The sequence below is a fragment of the Camelus ferus genome, chromosome 27, assembly GCF_009834535.1.
Source record: "Camelus ferus isolate YT-003-E chromosome 27, BCGSAC_Cfer_1.0, whole genome shotgun sequence".
NCBI lineage: Eukaryota > Metazoa > Chordata > Mammalia > Artiodactyla > Camelidae > Camelus > Camelus ferus.
Genome location: NC_045722.1, coordinates 24,368,352 through 24,381,720, shown reverse-complemented (window position 1 = coordinate 24,381,720; position 13,369 = coordinate 24,368,352). Strand labels below are relative to the sequence as shown.

Genomic DNA, 13,369 nt, shown 5'->3' with positions numbered 1-13,369 from the left:
TTATATCCTATTGGTTCTGTTTCTCTGGAGAATGCACTAATGCACTACGTATATCTTATTTATCAAAATATACCTTAAATATAATGACCTGAGCAGGTTAAAAGTTTACAAGATGCAAATACACAGAGTATGTAATTACTAAGCGTAAAAGCCGGTGTGACTCTGTTAATATTAGACAGAGTAGACTTCAAGACAAGGATTATTTACAGAGCTAAGAGGGACATTTCATAAGAATAAAATGGTCAGTGTATCAAAAAGACATCATCACATAAAGAATGTGTGTTCTAATAACAGATCTTACAATAAATTAGATTATGGGGAGAAACAGACAAACCTACAACCATATTTAGAGCTTTTAACACACGTTCTTGAGTAATCGATAGATAACTTGATTTAAAAAATCAGTAAGGATATAGAAGGTGTGAAAAACGTGCTCAATCAATAGACCTGAGTGACATTGATAGAAATATATCAACGAATGAAGGATGCATTTTCTTTTCAAGTGTACACAGATTTTTTTTTCAAAATACACCCTATATTGGGATCTAAATGCAAGTCTTAATATATTTAAAATAGCTGAAATCATATCAGGCATATTCTGAGATCACAGATCACAATGGAATTAAATTACTAATTAATATATTATGAAAATATGTATAAAATCACCAAATATTTGGAAATTAAACAACACACTTCCAAATAACCCATAAATCAAACAAAACATGACAATGAAAATTGTAAAATATTTTGAAACGAATGATAACAAAACAGAATCTATCACAATTTGCAAGACACTTCTACAATAAGGCTGAAAACGAAATGTATAGCTTTAATTGTCCGTACTACAAAAGAGGAAATATTTAAAATAAACATCCTAAGCTTGCATGTTAACAATATAGAATGAGAACAAGTCACAATTAAAGGAGAAGAATGAATAGAATAGAAATAAGAGCTGAAATCAATGAAATAGAAAACAGACCTTCAATAGAGAAAATCACACAAGTCAATCGTTCATTTTTTTTAAAAGAGTCAGAAAACCGGTAACCCCTAGAAATACTAATCAAAGAAGAAAGAAAACAAAAGAGAGTGAGAGAGGACAAATCACTCATGTCAGGAATGAAAGAGAGACAATACTACATATTATTCAGACATTAAAAGAATAATGAGAGATTTTGTTAATCTCCATTTAATAAAGAGAAACTGTGAATTTAAAATGGTTTAACAATTAACCAATTGTTAACTGTTAATAAAGAGAGATTGACAACTCTAAGTGAACAAGCTTGACAACTTAGATGAAATGGAAAAATCCTTAAAAGCAGAAATTACCCAAACTGGCAAATGAGGAAACAGAAAAACTGAATAATGTGATTTCTGTCAAAATCAACATTAAAAAGACAACCCAATTTAAAAAAAAAAAAAAGAGGGGGGAAACAGGATGAAATACACAAAGAAGATACACAAATGGCCTCCAAGTCCAGCTACTTTGGGAAGTCAGTTTGGGCAGTTTCTTATAAAATTAAATATACTCTTATCACACAGTGCTAAAAATGAAGTAAGCTATCAAGCCTTAAAAAACCATGAAGGAATCTTAAACACATATTAGCAGGTGAAAAAAAAAAACCCATCTGAAAATGTTCATATACTGCATGATTCCAAGCATATGACATTCTGGAAAAAGCAAAACTACGGAGACATTAAAAAGGTCAGGTTTGCCAGGGCTTGGGGGAAGGTAGGGTGAATAGCAGAGCACAGAGGATTTTAGAGCAGTGAAATTATTCTATATGGTGTCATAATGGTGAATGCATGTCATTACACACTTGTCAAAACCCACAGAATGTATAACTTCAAGAGGGAAACTTAATGTGAACTACAGACTTGGATGATAATGATGCATCCCTGTGGGTTCACAGATTATAACAAACGTACCCTCTGGTGCCTGATGTTGATAGTGGGAGAATTTGTGTGCGTATGTGTGGGATGGGCAAAAGTTATATGGGAACTCTCAATTATTATCCTCAGTTTTTTTGAAACCTACAATTGCTAAAAACTGTGCAAACAAAAATCCAATGATACAACCATTTTTCACCCACAGGAATGCTTCAACTCAAAACGTCCAATTATATCAGTTTTGGCTGGGATGTGGAGCACCTGGAACTCTCAGACATTGTTAATAGAGGTACAAAATTGTGCAGTCACAATTTCACATCCACTAGAATGAACGAAATAAAAAAGACTGACAATACAAAATTGTGCAGTGCTGCAGAACTGCTGGGAATTCTCATACATTCTGGTAGAGTGTCAAACTTCCAAACCCAACTGTGGAAAACTGTTGCAGTTTCTTACAAATATAAACACACATCTACTCTATGACTCAGTCATTCAGTGTAATGTTTATTCAAGATACATGAAAATGTATGTTCAAAAGAAGATTCTTAGGGAATTTTCAAAGCAGTGTTTTTTTTTTTAATACTAGCCCTAAATTATAAATATCCCAAATGTCAACAGGTAATAGATAAACAAACTGCAGTATACATCCAATGGAATTCTATTCAACATTAAAAAGTAGCAAACCTCAGATAAGTGCGAGATGTTAAAATCTCAAATAAAAAAAGTTGAATCCAGACACAAAAAGAATATATACCATAATAATTAGATTTATATGAAATTCAAGAACAGGCAAAGCTGGTATCTGGTGAGAGAAATCAGAAAGTGGCTACTTTTACACATGAAAAGATGCTCAATGTCTCTAAGTATTAGAGAAATACAAATCAAAACGACAATAAGGTATTACCTCACACTGTTCAGAATGGCTATCAACAAAATGTCTACAAATACAGAAACAGACTCACAGACATAGATTACAGACTTGTGGTTGCTGAGGGGAGGCGGGTGGGAAGAGATAAACTGGGAGTTCAAGATTTGCAGATACTGACTGGTATATATAAAATAGATAAACAAGTTCATACTGTATAGCACAGGGAAATATATTAAATATCTTGTAGTAGTTTATGGTGAAAAAGAATATGAAAATGAATATATGTATAAACATGTATGACTGAAGCACTGTGTTGTACACCAGAAATTGACACAATATTGTAAACTGACTATACTTCAATAAAAAAGTCTACAAACAATAAGTGCTGGAGAAAGTGTGGAGAAAAGGGAACCCTCCTCCACTGTTGGTGAGAGTGTAAATTGGCACAGCCACTATGAAGAACAGTAGGGAGGATCCTTAAAAACTGAAAAGTAGAGTTACTATATGATCCAGCAATCCCGCTCCTGGGCATACATCCAGAGGGAATTCTAATTTGAAAATATACATGCACCCCAGTGTTCATAGCAGCACTATTTACAACAGCCAAGACATGGATGCAATCTAAATGTCCATTGACAGATGATCAGCTAATGAAGATGTGTGACAGATATATATATATACATGTGTAGGAATATTACTCAGTCATAAAAAAGAATAAAATATTACCATATTGCCATTTGCAGCAATGTGGATAAGCCTAGAGAATGTTATACTTAATGAAGTCAGTCGGACAGAGAAAAACAAATATTATATAATATTTATATGTGAAATCTAAAAAATAATTCAAATTAATCTATATACAAAACAGAAGCAGGCATACAGACATAGAAAACAAATTATGGTTACCCAAGGGGAAAGAGGGGGAGGGATAAATTAGGAGTTTGGGATTAGTGGGTACAAACTATGATATATAAAATAGATAAGGCACAAGGATCTACTGTGTAGCACACGGAACTATATTCAATATCTTGTAATAACCTATAATGAAAAATAATCTGAAAAATATGTGGATACAACTGAAAGAAAAAGAAGGTGGTTGCCTTTGGGGATTAAGGAATTGACTGGAAATGGGCACATGGGAGTTTATTGGATAAAGAAAATGCTCCTCATTTTGTCTTGACAGATAATTATTTGGTGACAAAGTTCATCAAACAGAATGCATTTCATTGTATGTTAATTATATCTTACATTTAATAAACAGGTTTTGGCAGCACCAATAACTGACAAGAATTTTGCTTTTGGCAACAAATAGATCAGGCTTCAGTTCCAGATTCTGCTAGAGATAGCTGGGACATACAACAAGTTAATTACCATCTTGAGCCTCAAGATCTTCATGTGTAAAACAGGGCCAAATGCTTGTGGATTTTGTGAGGAATATACAGTGCATGTAAAGATTTTAGGATGGTGCTTGGTCAAATAACAAGCATCCAATATACGGTAGTTAGGCTATTTTAATGAACCTCTTGCAACACTTCTTTCAAAAGCCTTGTACTTCTGATACATTCTGTGTTGATTTATTTATTTATTTCTCTTTTAGTGCTCAGTCTGTCTATTTGGAGAACACTCTTGAATCTCCCACAGCTTTGGCGTTGTTTGTTTTTTCTTTTCATTGCTACTGCCAGCATCACACCCCGACCCTCACACTCCAGGCAGAAGTGAGTACTCAGTTACTTGCGTCAACTATGACCATTAGAGGTTTTAAATGCTGCAGACCATAACACTTTATGGCCCTAAAAATACCATATTAATATCCCTCTGCGTCTATAAGATCCAGTGACAGATTTTTTTTCTCTGTAGCCCTGCACCGTGTCAGGCACATACATAATCCTTAATAAAAAGTATTTCGCAAATAAATAATTTTAGACTTTGTGAAAATCATACCTGATTATTTTACTCACTTATAAATATTTCCACCAGAGCCTAACAGCTGTAGAGGAGTGAAAGATGGGCACTTCTGGTGCTAATCTTACACTTTCATTCAATAGCTCCTCCCTGACCACTCAGAATGAGGCAGGGGAGACAAGAGTGAACAAAACAAGGCTGCAGTCTGCAAGAAGGCTCCAGTCTTGTGGCGAGCCAGGTGATAAAGAAATACACAAATTCTTTGTACATCTGGCTCAGTGATGTCCCTACTCCTATTTGTCTATCCTCAATTCTCCTCTCCCAATCTTTTCTATTACTTGCATTACCCTTTTGCTATATATTTGTGTAAATGGCCAAAGCCGTTTCTCATTAGATGACAGACAGGTGCCTACATTCCATGGACATTTTGTGTATATTTGAATTCTATCTTCTGCTCACCTTGGATTTTTAAACCGCTTCGTGGAGAAAGAAGGAGAGGGAATTTTGGCAAGGCGTGGTTCAGAGGAATGGGGATAGAAGAGCATACACACAGAAGGTCAGTGGGTGCATCAGGAAACTAGAAGATTCCACTAGGAGAAGGGGGTTTTCAGAAACCTATTTAAAGCTTGTTGTTCAAACACCGGAATCAGTATCACATTATTAAGCCAGTCAGCCTTCACAAAGGGGCTACATGTTATTTGATTCCTCACCTGTGACACTGGGAGCAGGTGCATTTGTTAGAAGCTGGGTGGTCAAGTGGCCTGGGTCTGAGAGCATTGATTGTCTCAAACAGGCCAATGTATTTTCCAGGGAAGAATAAATCCGATTCACCCATTACTGGCCCCACCAAAATCACTGGATACTTATGTCTTCATTTTTCTCAGCTGGTTCACATATCTTACCAAGGAGTTGTAAAAATGCTAGTGTAGGACTTGAATACATTTCACATATAATGACACCTACAAGTTTTCCTGCCTCCACCCCATAATCCCTGATAATTCCCTTTTGGCTTCTGCATCACACGTGGGCATAAACTGGGCCTCCTTTCACATGACGGATTTGGTGGGAGTTGACATTGTGTGGTAGTGCTTTTCATTAAGCTCCAACCTCACTGAGAACAATTGGGCCCTGCTGGTCACCATTTATTGTGTGGGATGATCCACAGCATGGTGGACCAAAGGTTAAATCCACCATAATCCTGAAAAAACAAATTGTTAGTGGAAGAACTTAATCTCTGATGAATGTATACACTTGAATGAGAGAAGGGGAAAGTGTGCTTTAGTGACAGTAGAAATGTCATCAGCTGAGAAATGAACTGACTTTCCCAAAGCCATCCACAGCCAGCAACCATCATGTGACAGAGTTGGGAACAGGGGAACATGAGGGTTATGTGTCCAAATTTATGCACTGCATCTCTAGAAGTAGTTCTAAATCTCTATCAAACTCAGAAGTCTTATAGGGACAGATCATTAGCCCAGAGAGGAACCTGGAAACCATGAGACATGGCGGTATTCATACTTCAGAAGCACACAGGTGTGTACACAGGTGTGACAGACACCTCAGCAGGCACCAGGGGAGAGCTACTGGTGTCTGAAAAGGTGTTCTGAAGGATAACAATTCTGATTTCTCACCCCTTCAGTTGCCAGAAAAAAACCACTGAACCCTCACTCCCAAATTATTACTTCATTATTTAAGGCAACGATAACCTTGGGAGTGTGTATATGCCTTTGTTGGGATTCATAAATTACCAAATTTGAGGAACACTGGCTAAGGGTACCTCAGGAGGAGTGGGGTATAGCCTCTATCATTCTCTTCTGCCCCCTTGTGGCATCATTCGTGTTTTATTGGTCACTCTGGACTCTTGCCCTAGGCAGCAAATAGCCTCTTCTAAACTAAGCATCCTTAATACTTAGTATTTTGTATATTTCCAGAAAACAACCCAACTGGCAGTGAGACTGGCTTTTTCTTTCAGCATGAAGTCGCATAGCGCTACTCAGTAAATGTGATGTCTCCTGCTTTATCCATTAAAACATCATTTGTCTAATTTTTAAACTGATTTTGTCTATGAGTAGATGTCCCCCAAATTCTGTAAATCACTCTTCATCTGTTTTTCCTATGTATTAATCTTGAATCTCTTCATTCACTCATTTTATTATTTTCTAGTGCTTTTGTTGTTGTTGTTGTTGTTTTCCTCTTTACAATTTCTTTCTTGCTCTGCAACTAATAAGCAGCAACAGTAAATCTACCTGGTTTTTTCATCCCAGTTATTCCACAGGAATTATTCCCCCAGGCTAAAAATGCTGCCTTCCACTGATCTCCGGAGCATCTTAATTTCTCCAGGATTTCTTTCCTTCCCGCTCTATTCTTTGTCGTCTTTTTCTCTACCTGTGTCTAAAAAGGTCTGCGTTCTCCAACACCTGTCTCAGGAGTTTCACTCTAAACACTCTTCTTCTGCAGCCACACTCCCTGGCACAGCTCTGCTTCTATGAAGAGGATCGTGACTCCCAGCTCAGTTTTCTTCTGAATCCCAAACCATTATACAGGTGTCTACAGGGTAGCTCTCTCTGGCAGTCCCACAGCACACACTGTCAATGCCCATGTCCTATTCAACACTCGACAATCTCTCCCCACTACGAGCCCCGCGACACCAGCGATTTCCCACTTCCCCGGGACAGCGACTTCTCTCTCACTCTTACATTAATTATAGCAGCTGCCTACTATGACTGTTGCATCGTGCAGTGTGTGTGTATGTATCTATATCTATCTATATCTATATCTATATACATACATATATATATTTTATATCCCTCCGGCCCGGGTTTTGCCATATCTGAGCTCAAACCACGCCATCTCCCCCCTCATGGACGCCTTCCATGTTCCCAGTGGTCTCTTCCCAACTCTATACCACAGTACAGTGATTTCTAAAACATAGGTCCGGTCCTGTCACTCTCCTGTGGAAACTCATCCATGGGCAGTCCGATTAGGCTGCAATTGGGGACCGGACAGTGCGGGGAGGGATCTTGTGTCAGTCAGGATTCCTGGTAGACGCCCCTCTGCACTATCCACTTGTGGTGGTCGGGGGCGGGGAAGGGGCGGGATTGAGCCCCCTTCCCCCCTCCTCCTTACTGCGGAAAGCTGCAGAGCTAAGGGCGCTCACTTCCTACTCACCAGTCAGCGGGGAGGAATCCTCTGAGCAGCCACGTAGGCATTCTCTTCTCTCTGGAGGAAAAGGCCCAGCAGCTGTCGGAGGAAAAGGCTCACCAGCTGTCAGAGCGAAGGGACATGTCGCAGCTAAGTAAGAATTTGGGTGATTCGAGTCCCCCGGCGGAGGCCCCCAAGCCTCCGGTCTATAGCCGCCCTACGGTTCTGATGCGGGCCCCGCCCGCTTCCTCCCGGGCTCCGCCAGTCCCTTGGGATCCACCTCCGATTGATTTGCAGGCTTCACTGGCCGCTTGGCAGGCACCTCAGCCTGCCTGGGAGGCCCCGCAGGGCCAGCCGCCTGCCCCAGTGGCTCCGATGGCCCAACCTCCATCCCTAGGGGCTCCGATGGTCCAGGCTCCCCCTCTGGGAGGCCCGATGGGGAAGCCTCCGACTCCCGGAGTCCTGATGGTGCATCCTCCCCCTCCGGGAGCCCCGATGGCCCAGCCTCCGACTCCGGGAGTCCTGATGGTGCATCCTTCGGCTCCCGGGGCCCCCATGGCCCATCCTCCTCCTCCTGGGACCCCGATGGCCCACCCTCCTCCTCCCGGGACCCCGATGGCCCATCCTCCCCCTCCCGGGACTCCGATGGTGCATCCTCCCCCTCCTGCGACCCCGATGGCGCATCCTCCCCCTCCCGGGACCCCGATGGCGCATCCTCCCCCTCCGGGGACCCCGATGGCGCATCCTCCCCCTCCGGGGACCCCGATGGCGCATCCTCCCCCTCCGGGGACACCGATGGCCCAGCCTCCAGCTCCGGGAGTCCTGATGGTCCAGCCGCCTGCTCCGGGAGTCCTGATGGTCCAGCCGCCTGCTCCAGGAGCCCCGATGGCCCAGCCTCCGCCTCCAGCAGCCTTGATGGCCCAGCCTCCACCTCCAGTAGCCCCGATGGCCAAGCCTCCTGCTCCGGGAGTCCTGATGGTCCATTCTGCAGGGTCGAGAGCTCAGATCGCCCAGCCTCCAGCTACAGGAGCCCCGATGGTGCAGCCGCCGGCCCCACCTGCTCAGCCTATGGCTTCTTGGGCCCCACAGGCTCAGCCTCTGATCCTGCAGATCCAGTCACAGGTTATAAGGGCTCCTCCACCGGTTCCCCAGGGCCCGCAGGCCCCGCCGGCGCCGCTGGCCACACCCCCGGGCTGGCAGGCCACCTCGCCGGGGTGGCAGGCCCCACCTCAAGGCTGGCAGGCCACGTCCCTGGGCTGGCAGGCCACGCAGGTCACCTGGCAGGCTCCGACCATTGCCTGGCCGGCGCCTCCACCTGTGCGCCAGGGGCCACCACCCATCCGCCCGGGCCCGCCACCCATTCGCCCGGGCCCCCCGCCGATACGCCAGGCCCCACCCCCAATCCGCCAGGCGCCTCCCCTGATCCGCCAGGCACCGCCACCCATCCGACCTGCCCCACAGGTACTGGCCACCCCACCACCACTCTGGCAGGCTCTGCCGCCCCCACCACCACTGCGGCAGGCCCCGCAGGCTCGGCTGCCCACCCCGCAGCTGCGGGCGGCCCCACCGGTGCGAGCGCCTCCACCAATTCGGGTGGCCCCCGCCAGCACCTCAGGTGCCCACGGCGCCTCCTGCTGGCCCCCAGGCGCCCCCAGTGGCCATGCCGGCCCCTCTCCCGGCCCCACTGCCTGCCCCCCAGGCTGCGCACTGCCCACCCATCATCTGGCAGGCCCCCAAAGGCCAAGCCCCGGTGCCACATGAGATGCCGACGTCGATGGAGTTCCAGGATGTGCAGCAAGGCCAGGCGCTGACCTGGCAGGCGCCAAAGGCCCCCGGGCAGTTCTGGCAGCCCCTGCCCACCCAGGAGGCCCAGAGGCAGGGCCCACCGTTGGTTCAACTGGAGCAGCCCTTTCAGGGGGCCCCAGCCTCCCAAAAGGCCCTGCAAATCCAGCTACCCCCCCAGCAGGCCCAGCCCTCGGGTTCGCAGGCAGAGCTGCCATCCCTGCAACCCCAGCCCTCCTGGCAGGGCCCCCCTGCAGCCTCGCAGGGCCAGCCCGGAGCCCCCTTAGCAGGGGCAAATTTTCCCATGGGCTGTGATAAATCATTGATGACTCCTTCAGGAGAATCCAGGGCCTCTTCTATAGACCGAAGGACCTCTTCAAAGGAACGTAGGACCTCTTCGAAGGAACGCAGGGCTCCTTCGAAGGATCGCATGATCTTTGCTGGCACCTTTTGTGCTCCAAGGGCAGTGCCGACTGCCCGGGCGCACCTGCCTACGCCCTGGAAGAACTTGCCTGGGGCATCAGAGACCTTTACTGCCACCCCGAGGGTCTTTCCAGCTACCTCCCAGTTCCAGCCTGCCTCTTCGAATGCCTTTCAGGGCCCCTCTGCCAGCTCAGAGGCCCCAAAGTCACTGCCATTTGCTCTGCAGGATCCCTTTGCCTGCGTCGAGGCCCTGCCGGCAGTTCCGTGGGTGCCACAGCCCAATGTGAGTGCCTCGAAGGCGTCCAAGGCAGTGCCCACCATCCTGCTGGCCACGGCAGCTGCCCCCAAGGCAATGGCCACCACTCAAGAGGCCTCGAAGACCGCCGCTGAGCCTCCGCGTCGGTCAGGCAAAGCCACCCGGAAGAAGAAGCACCTGAACACGGAGGAGGATGGCAGTGGCCAGATGCTGGGCATGCGCAACTGGCAGCCCCCTCGGCGCTGGGAGAGTGTGGACTTGAATGAGTGGGGGGTCCTGGGTGGCTGGGAGGGCCCGAGCACCTCCCATGGTCTGAGTGGCTGGGAGGGTCCTAGCACCTCCAGGATCCTGAGTGGCTGGGAGGGGCCCAGCACATCGTGGGCTCTGAGTGCCTGGGAGGGTCCGAGCACCTCCAGGGCCTTGGGTCTCTGGGAAAGCTCATGCAGCCCTCAGTCCTTGGTCATCTCTGAGCTCCCCAATCTGGCTCAGGGATTCGGTGCCCCCCAGGATGACCCCACACTGGAGAGGCAGCCACTGTCTCCCTTAGATGAGAGGGCTAATGCACTGGTGCAGTTCCTCTTGGTCAAGGACCAAGCCAAGGTGCCCATCAGGCGCTCAGAGATGGTGAGATTCGTCATCCGTGAATACAAGGACGAGTGCTTAGAGATTATCAACCGTGCCAACCACAAGCTGGAGTGTGTTTTTGGTTATCAGCTGAAGGAGATTGATCCCAAAAACCACTCTTACATTCTTGTCAACAAGAGTCACAAGGGGGGAGCGGGGCCGTCCTACCTGGACCGGCCCAAGTTAGGCCTCCTGATGGTGGTCCTGAGCCTCATCTTTATGAAGGGCAATTGTGTCCGGGCGGACCTGATCTTTAATTTTCTGTATAAATTGGGGCTGGATGTCCGGGAGACCCACAGTCTCTTCGGAAACACAAGGAAGCTCATCACCAAAGTGTTTGTGAGGCAGAAGTACCTGGAGTACAGGCGGGTCCCCCTCACTGAGCCCGCAGAGTATGAGTTCCTCTGGGGCCCCCGAGCATTCCTCGAAACCAGCAAGATGCTTGTGCTGAAGTTTCTGGCCAGGCTCCATAAGAAAGATCCACAGTGCTGGCCGTTCCAGTACTTGGAGGCTGTGGCAGAGTGTGAGTCTGAAGATGCTGATAAGGATGAGCCTGGCCCCGGTGATAACGCCGATGACCCCACCAGCAGCCCCCCTCCCAGCTAATGTGGTTTAGCAGCTACCTTCTCTCTCATTGTTCCTGTTCCTTTGGGTCCCCGGCCAAAGGCCACTGACAGGGTGGGGTGGGGGGGACGTTTTGTTTCTGGTGTTTATGTTCCAGTTCTTTCTCTGTGTAAGTTTGGACTTCAACTTGCTTTCGTATCTGCCAAAGCTTTGTACATTTTTCACGTGGTGTTGATTTCAATCAGCTACTGTTCTCTTTGGTATTTTGGCATCTGTATTTTTTAAGTGAGATCTGTGATTCTCCTGTTTTGTGTTATAATTGTTATGTTTTTTGGTATCAGAGTTGTGCTGGCTTTGTGAAATGAATTGAGAAGCTCTCCATCTCATTCTGGTACAGATGATGTAGCATCGAACTAGGCTGTTCTTTGATGTTAAAAATGACTCATCAGTTAAAGCTGTCTGCAGAAAAATAAATATCTATATCTATATATATAAATATAATTTCAGCATAACATGGAAGTGTTTGTCTTTATTCTAATTTTTATTCCAGATGGTGGGAGCCAAGTTCACCCTACTCTCAAAATGGAGCTGAGCATCAAGACAACGATCAGGGAGAGTAGGAACCATGGTGACAAAGCTGTTTTTCAAAGACAGTGCTACACGCATCACAGCGATGCAGTGATTGTTTTGGGTGGTGAGACGTAGGATTGCCATAAAAGCAGGGTGAAAACTTTACAAGTCAGCGAGGCTGAATCAAGAAGAGGTGGTCTATCTCCTCTGATCTGATCCTCGCAATGGTCCTTCAAAGTAAGCATCATTCCTATTTTCTAGGTGAGTGTATAAGGCTCAAGTAGATTAATTAAATGGGACATGTCAGTGCCAGGAAGGTCAGTAAATTTGTACTGTGAAGCATAAAATTTTCTTAAGGTTATGTGGGAAGGGAGGATCACATGCCTACAGGACTACAAGAATCCAGATTTGTTCGTCACATGGATGTCCAGCAGCTCAGGGAATTTGGGTTTATCAACACTTTGACACTGACATTGAAACATGCTCCTTGAAAAACATCCAGGTTTATAACAGGGAAGAGGAAATACCAGACTTCAATGAATTGGGGATCCTGCAGGGTGCTGGTGGCTGGTGGGGGGAAGGATGGGGACCACATGGGGGTCCAGCCTAAGCCCCTGGGAAGAGGTCATCAATCATAACACACTGGGGACGTCAGCCTGCGACGTCGGAGGCTTCTAAATAATGGTAGTTAGCCCTTGCGTGCAGGCCTGGTGTGGGAGGAAAGGTGATGGGGAAGTGAACCCACCTGAGTGTTTTGGAGAAAGATATTCATGCACACTTGACTGGGCTGGTGTATGCAAAAGGATACCCCTGAAGTTACTACTCTTTCCCGGTGGATGGGGATCATCAGCTTTGCTACTGCATCTCCACTGTCCTGGAAGGATCCAGAACCCCACCCTAACCCGCCCTTCTCTGGGTGGGGATGAATTTCCAGAGGAGTAAATGGCTAAAATGGTATTCTCCTGCCACCTAGTGGCACGTTACTGTTCTGCCGCTCCTGACGCCGCGCAGTGCAACCCGGGCGGCGAGGATTAACTTCACACCCCAAACATCTGGGTTTAGGTTAGTACTTGATTCACAACTTTCGCCCACAATTTTACCTACATTCCTGCCCAAACGTTTCCCTTTTTATGTCACAGGACAAGGTGAAACCTCTTCTCCAAGACCTAGCACCTAGGAAGTTGAGATTCCAGACGGGAGATGAACTCAGGATGGAGAGTCTGTTCTGAGCACAGAGCTGTGCTTTCTAGGATGACTGCCTCCACCCCAGGACCTGCCCGGCTACAGGCCGTCTGTGGCAAGTTGTCCAAGTGGTCTTCCAGAAATTCGGAGGCGGTTTCTTGTAAACTCCG

At 46.6% G+C, this 13,369-nt stretch overlaps 1 protein-coding gene across 1 annotated transcript; it reads left to right on the top strand.

The window, feature by feature from the left end:
• Positions 1-7,829: 7,829 nt before the first annotated feature.
• On the top strand, positions 7,830-11,961 carry LOC102506525 (MAGE-like protein 2). Its single transcript, XM_014566463.2, is given in 2 exon segments — positions 7,830-9,396; positions 9,398-11,961. Coding segments are annotated over 2 exon segments (3,549 nt in total). The 5' UTR covers positions 7,830-7,939; the 3' UTR covers positions 11,490-11,961.
• The last annotated feature ends 1,408 nt before the right edge of the window (positions 11,962-13,369 follow it).